Source organism: Trichechus manatus, unplaced genomic scaffold, assembly GCF_000243295.1.
Source record: "Trichechus manatus latirostris isolate Lorelei unplaced genomic scaffold, TriManLat1.0 scaffold00159, whole genome shotgun sequence".
NCBI classification, from domain to species: Eukaryota; Metazoa; Chordata; class Mammalia; order Sirenia; family Trichechidae; genus Trichechus; species Trichechus manatus.
The window spans coordinates 2,439,177-2,446,282 of NW_004444095.1; the positions used below are offsets into that span (position 1 = coordinate 2,439,177).

The following is a 7,106-nucleotide window of genomic DNA, read 5'->3' on the forward strand; positions in this document are numbered from 1 at the left end:
TAGATGGGCACTGGTGAAAAACAAAATCATTCTAAAGAAAAATCTAAGAAGTAGATCTCTTAATAACTTATTTTTTAAGAGTAGGATTTGTTTTGACCTTATGACTATTTGCCGTTAAGTTTTACAACACATTCGTAGGGGGGAAATGAGTAAAAAAATTAATATCAAAGGGAAATTACCTGAACAGGGATAATAGCCTACATGAGCCATGGACTCATTTACCCTGAGACCAGTAGAACTAAATGGTGCCTGGCTAACACTACTTACCTTTCTGATCAGGGTCACAACAGATGGGCCCTGATTGGTCTGGAGAAAAATTCGGAACAGAACTCAAATTCTTAAAAAGTCCAGACTTACTGGACCAGTTGAGACAAAAGGCCTCCCTGAAACTCCTGCTCTGAGATGCTCCTTAAACAGAAACTATCCCCTGAGGTCACCTTTTAGCAAAACAACAGATTTGCACACAAAATAAAGGATATTACCTTTGAGTATGGTACTCCATTAAAAACCATCTATATGAGCCCAAATTTCAGCACTCTAAAGCAAAGATGCGAAGATAAGGGGGCAGGGAAAAAAGAGAACTGGAAAGGGAACAACTAGAATACAGTGAAAGAGAATGGTGATGCATTGTAAAAAACGTAACTAATGTCACTGAACAATTTGTATAGAAACTGTCAAATGGGAACTTAATTTGCTGTGTAAACTTTCATCAAAAACACAATAAAATATTTTTTTAAAAAGTAATATTACCTGAATTTTTCGGAGTTTATTCATGTGTTCCTCTAGCTTTTGGCATTGCCCGACAAGCTGAGAGGAAAGCTTCTTCCAGCGGGCTTCAATCCCTTCAAATTCTGATTGATATTTCTGACTAATCTCAGAGGGCACTTTCTTTGATATTTCTTTCACAGTGGTGCTGAGATAGTTTAGACCACTTTGTTGGTCTTGCAGAGAACTTTGTAAAGCCTAAAGAAGAGGAGGGGAAAAAAAGGACACTTATACTAATTGATGAACATAACAGTTGTTGAGTTTCAGCTAATTAAATTGCACATAAATTAAAAGCGATCTGATTTAAAAATCTAAACAAAGTAGCTGATGAGATATTAGTTACAAAATAAATAGCAGTAATTTAAATTCTACAGTTTATTATAAGAGCAATTTGCACATTATTCAGCAATATTTTATTTAAAATCTATGCCTATTTTTATAAACAATGTCAAATGTATCCAAAACTATATCTTACTGAACTAAAGGATTTTTGTTACTGTTGTGTGCCCGAGTCGATTCTGACTCACTGTGAGCCTATAGGACAGAGTAGAACTGCTCCATAGGGTTTCTTAGGCTGTAATCTTTAAAGGAACAGATCACCAGGTCTTTCTTCCTGCAGAGTGGCTGGTGGGTTCATATAGCCAGCCTTTCCGTTAGCAGGCCAGTGCCCATTGAGCCATCAGTGCTCCTTAGGATTTGGCCCACTTAATTTATTGTACTTTGGAAGAAGTACAACCAGAATGCTCCTTAGTAGCAAGGATGGCGAGACTATGTCTCACATACTTTGGACATGTTATCAGGAGGGATCAGTCCCTGGAAAAGGACACCATGCTTGGTAAAGTAGAGGGTCAGCGAAAAAGAGGAACACCCTCGATGACATGGATTGACACAGTGGCTGCAATAATGGGCTCAAACACAGCAACAATTGTGAGGATGGTGCAGGACTGGGCAGTGTTTCATTCTGTTGTGCATGGGGTTGCTATGAGTCAGAGCCGACTTGATGGCACCTAACAACAACAACAACAATTTATTGATGGAGCCCTGGTGGTGTAGTGGTTAAGAGTTCGGCTGCTAACCAAAAGGTCAGCAGTTCAAATCCACTAGCAGCTGCTTGGAAACCTTATGGGGCAGTTCTACTTTGACCTATAGGGTCACTATGAGTCGGAACGGACTTGACAGCACCTAACAAGTAACAACAATTTATTGCTACAGTCCCTGGGTGGTGCAAACAGTTAACACACTTGGCTGATAAACAACAGTTTTGAGGTTCAAGTCCACCCAGCGACACCTCAGAAGAAAGGCTTGGCAATCGACTTCTGAAAAATAGCTGTTGAAAACTCCATGGAGCACAATTCCACCGTGACACACATGGGGATGCCATGAGTCAGGGTACCATGAGTCTAGGTCAATTCCACAGCAACTGTTTTTTTACTTTTTAATAATTAACAGAAATATCAATAAACAGATGAATGAGTAAGCCAAATGCAGTATATATAAACAATGGACTTCTTGGCTCTTTAAAGAGATCACACAAGGAGGAAATAGTAGGATCTCCCCAATAGAGCCTCTAGAACTGAGATTATTCATATTTAATCAACCTAGCTGAAGCATCTACCATCTTGCCTAACTACAAAGGGCCTTAGCTAATTAGTGAATCCTTTCAATCATTCTTCAAATAAATATTTACCAACTGTCTGTTGGAGCCCTAGTGGTGCATTGGAGCCCTGGTCGCACAGTGGTTAAGAGCTCAGGCTGCTAACCAAAAGGTCGGCAGTCTGAACCCACCAGCCACTCCTAAGAAACCTTATGGGGGTAGTTCTACTCTGTCCTGTAGGATTGCTACAAGTCAGAATCAACTAGATGGCAACGGGTTAGGTTTGGTTTAAGTACCTGTAATATGGGAGGCACTGTGATAGGGCTGAAACGAAAGTGTATAAGACCAACATTTTAGTGGAGCTGTATTTCAGTGGGAGTGAATAAGGGTCATACTTATCATCAACTAGATCATTCTCTTTAAACAGAAAGGAAAGAGAGGGAGATATGGCTATGGAGAGAAAATTATGGAAACAATGAGGCTATTCCATTTACAATTAGGCTATGTCCCAGAGGAAGCCTGAAATGTCTATATATTAATAACTGCATTTATGATGCAATTACTGGAGTTTAAGTTAATTATACTGAGTGCTTGAAACCCTCTAACTTCCTTAGGTAAAACAATAACTAAATAGTATTTATATTTGGAATAATAACATTTATTGAATAAGTTACAATATGGATGGCTTATTAATGTTATTAAAAAAAGTTTCATATTTTTCAAAGGACACTTTTTTGTAATTTTATGGTAAAACCCCAGGGTAATTTTGAGGAGAATTTATAAAGTTTGGTTTACATTTATCCCGCATAATCTTTGCAATGCCTTATAAGAGTATAACCATCTTTAGGTTTCCTGTACTCAATATTTATTTAAATGTTATTTTCTAGTTATAAAGTAATAAAGGATCGCTATTTTAAAAACACAAAAATAATACAATATACAACTATTGAGATTTTATAGAAACTTTCAGGTTTATTGTATGCATAATATTAAATATCTGATCATATTATACACACAAACATAGAAAATTATTCCTTTTCTTATACTTTGATTTACATCATCTCCTCTAAAACGTGTCAAACACATAACATTTATGGTTACAATAACATCCTATTGCCTATTACGTGGCAATTTATTTAATTTTTCCCCTATGACAGGATATTTAGACAATATTTAGCCCACAACTACATTTTGAACTAAGCATTTTATTGTGTGCATTTCCCCAAGCCATTAATTATTTTTTTCAAAAACATATATTTCCATGGGTTCTCTGTAGTTCATTTAGCCATTTTCCTCATTAGGTCCATAAATTAATTTCTACTTTTTAACTTCTGTAAATTATGTTTATCTATCTATATGTGAGTGTATTTCCATTATTTCCATAAGATACACTTCATGGAAATAGTATTCAAATATAAAAATTAATTAATTTTTGTGTGTTAGTAGAAAATATTGAATAATTTTTTTCAGCAAAGTTACATTTAATTTTCATTCCCAGCAGTGAGAATATTTAACTTATTGCTACCAGACCTGCACTTGTTAAATATATATGTAGATTTTTTTGCAATTTTGTTGGTGAAAAATGGTATTTCATTTTGTAAATGTGTCTTTTTGTACTTCATCATTTACAATTTGAGTTACCATTTTTCATAAATCTATTGGTTGATTATGTCTCTTTCTTGCTAACTTCATATTATTGACATTCTCCCTTGCACACAGAGATTTTTTTTTATTTGCTCTCATTTTTCTTCTAATTTTTTTTGTCCCTGATATTCTTGCAATTTTTCTGATCATTTCCATTGATTTTTATGCTTCTTCATTGTCTATTTTCATAATTTTAAATTAATAATTTCTCCACATTTATTTATTTATTTATTTGAACTTTCTAATCTAGTTGGTGTTTCATTTTGGTGTAAACTTTGAGGTGAGTTTCTATTTTTGTGTTTTTTTGTTGTTGTTGTTTTTTACATAGTTAGTACATTTCCCAAACTATATTTATTAAATAGTTTTTCCCTTCCTCTTTTTTTTTTTTGAGTGGAACTCATCTACTCTGCATTTTTATATACTTATGCCATCTCCTAATACTTTACCTTTATACAAATCTTAATATCTACTATGGTAAATCCTCCTTCCTTACTCTTATTATTATTATTATTTTAAAAAGCTTATTAGTTTTATTGGGCCATGCATTCTTACAGGTAACCTTTGGAATCATTATGCCAAGTATTAAAAACAACAACAAAATAAAACAGAAAAAATCAACTGGCTGTATTTTGTACAAGAAACAATCTAAATAGAACAATATACCTAGAAATTTTTCAAATAAATTTTTTTTTTGAAGAGACATGGTCCAAAGTTAACTTTAAGAATATTTAAATGTACAAAAAAATTTCCAGATGTAACAAAGTTAAAATTTTAAATTTCTTTTTCTTAATTTCCAAAATATGGTCATATTATTACCTCACTAAATAAACTCAGTGAATATGTCTTCATGAATGTCTTAAAATATAAAGTGTAATTGGATATAAAAATTAGACATTTTAGAACTAGTAGAAAAGTATTCTGAACTCTGTTATATTCTTTTTTTTTTCATTTCATATATTAGTAGTTTATCTTTCCCGAAGTGAGGCTGTTAAAAATACAGTTATTAGAACTCAATAAACATCTAATTACATTATTACATAAGGCTGCGTTTAAATTCAAGCTAATTTTATAAATATACTGATTTTACTCCTATCTGGAAAAGCGAGAGGCATTATGAATCAGGAAGTAAATAGAGACAATAATGCCACATCTTTTATAAATCAATATCAATGTGTCTGAAAATACATTTTAAAATGGAAAGAATACAATCTGTAAATATACCATATAATTATCTTCAAACATAGCATATCTTAAAGGAAGTTGGAAAAATGGAAAAATAGTATTTTTAGGCCCCATCTTCATTTTTTAAAGTATCATACATGCCATGATTATTTTAATGCTAACATTATTTTAAAGGTACACCAAAATCACTATTTGAAAAATGATATCCACACTGTATAGTTTATGAGAATAAAATATTCACAGACCTGCAACTCTCCAAGTCTCTGCTCCATGATTTCGTATTCAGTGACAGCAACCTGAGGTATAGACAGTTTTGTTTCTGACTGCTGGATCCACGTCAGAATGGTAGTCATGGTCTCATGATAGCGCATGGGTGGCAAACTGTCAAAAACTTCATCAAAAAAGAAAAAGAGAGAACCATTTAAATTCTTTTTTTTTAATAGTAAACTTTGTTATCATGTTCTCCTAAGTTGTCGGCAAACTTGAATATTTTACTAATTTCAAATATTAACAAAGTGTTAAAACCTGAAAATATGGATTACAATATGACTATTATGATGATGAACACAATTACCTACCATGTGCCTGGTATTATGCCAGGAGCTCTGCATATATTACACCGAATCCTCATAGCACCGTTGTAACATTCGTATTATTGAGCTTATTCTTTTCAGATCAGGAAATACAGGAACAGGGAGAAGGAGTAACTTGTTCGAGATTATATGGATGGTATGTGAAAAACCAAGTGGAGCCCAAATATATCTCTCTTTGATGGCTACTCTCTGCATTATCATCTGCCTCTGGGGAAAACAGTGTCATTATCCTGTCCTTGCTATTTTCAATTACACCATGCCACCTCTAATTTTGCTAAAACAAAAAGTTTCTGTGTGCTTCATATATGTAGTAGGCTGAATTGTGTTCCTTCAAAATAGGTAAGTATAAGTCCTAACCGTTAGTACTTGTGAATGTGTCTTTATTTGGAAATAAGGTCTTTGAAGATGTAATTAAGTTAAGAATCTCAATAAGAGGTCATCCTGGATGGAAGGTAGGTCCTAAATCCAATGATTGGTGTTATAAACTTATAAGGGAAAGGCGAGGAGAATTTGAGACACACAGAGGAAAGAAGGTTGTGTAAAGATGGAGATAGAGATTAAAGTCATGCAGCTACAAGCCAGAGAACACGAGAGATTCAACAGAAGCTGGAAAAAGCAAGAAAGGATTCTCCCCTCAGTCTTTGGTGGGAGTGCAGCCCTATGGGCATCTTGATTTTGGACTTCTGGCCTACAGAACTGTGAGAGAAAAAATCTCCGTTGTTTTAAACCCACACGTTTGTGAGAATTTGTTAACACAGCCCTGGGAAATTAACACAGTATGTGTCAAGGATTCTTATACCAAGCACACATATATTATTATGTTTTAATTCTTATAATAAATTTGTGAGATATACATTGTTATCCCCATTTAAAGTGGAAGAAACTTAAGATATTAAAAAAGCTCAAATAATTTGCTCACAGGAAAGCAAGCATTGTCAGAATCAGGACTGAAAGGCAAGATCGTTTTATTTCAAAGCCAAAACCATTACAAAAGTATGTATTTTATTTCCCTATACAAGTGTGGGGCCCTGGTGGTGTGGTGGTTAAGAACTCGGCTGCTAACTAAAAGGTCGGCCGCTCAAATCCACCAGCTGCTCCTTGGAAACCCTATGGGGCAGTTCTACTCTATCCTATTGGGTTGCTATGAGTCAGAATCGACTCGACAGCAACGGCTTTGATTTTTGGTTTTATACAAGTATAGCTTTTCACCATACTTATTCAATCTTTATACTGAGCAAATAATCCTAGAAGCCTGACTACATGAAGAAGAACGTGGCATCAGGATTGGAGGAAGACTCATTAACAACCTGTGATATGCAGATGATACA

General features: G+C 34.3%; 1 protein-coding gene across 1 annotated transcript in view; it reads right to left on the reverse strand.

Annotated features, from left to right (window-relative positions):
• Nucleotides 1-7,106, reverse strand: part of DMD (dystrophin) — a 2,372,918-nt gene that overhangs the window by 1,472,081 nt on the left and 893,731 nt on the right. The window contains exons 22-23 of the mRNA XM_004386236.2: nucleotides 5,431-5,576; nucleotides 751-963 (exon numbers count right to left, since the gene is read on the reverse strand). Of these exons, the coding sequence (XP_004386293.1) occupies nucleotides 751-963; nucleotides 5,431-5,576 (359 nt within the window). The remainder of the gene's footprint in view (nucleotides 1-750; nucleotides 964-5,430; nucleotides 5,577-7,106) is intronic.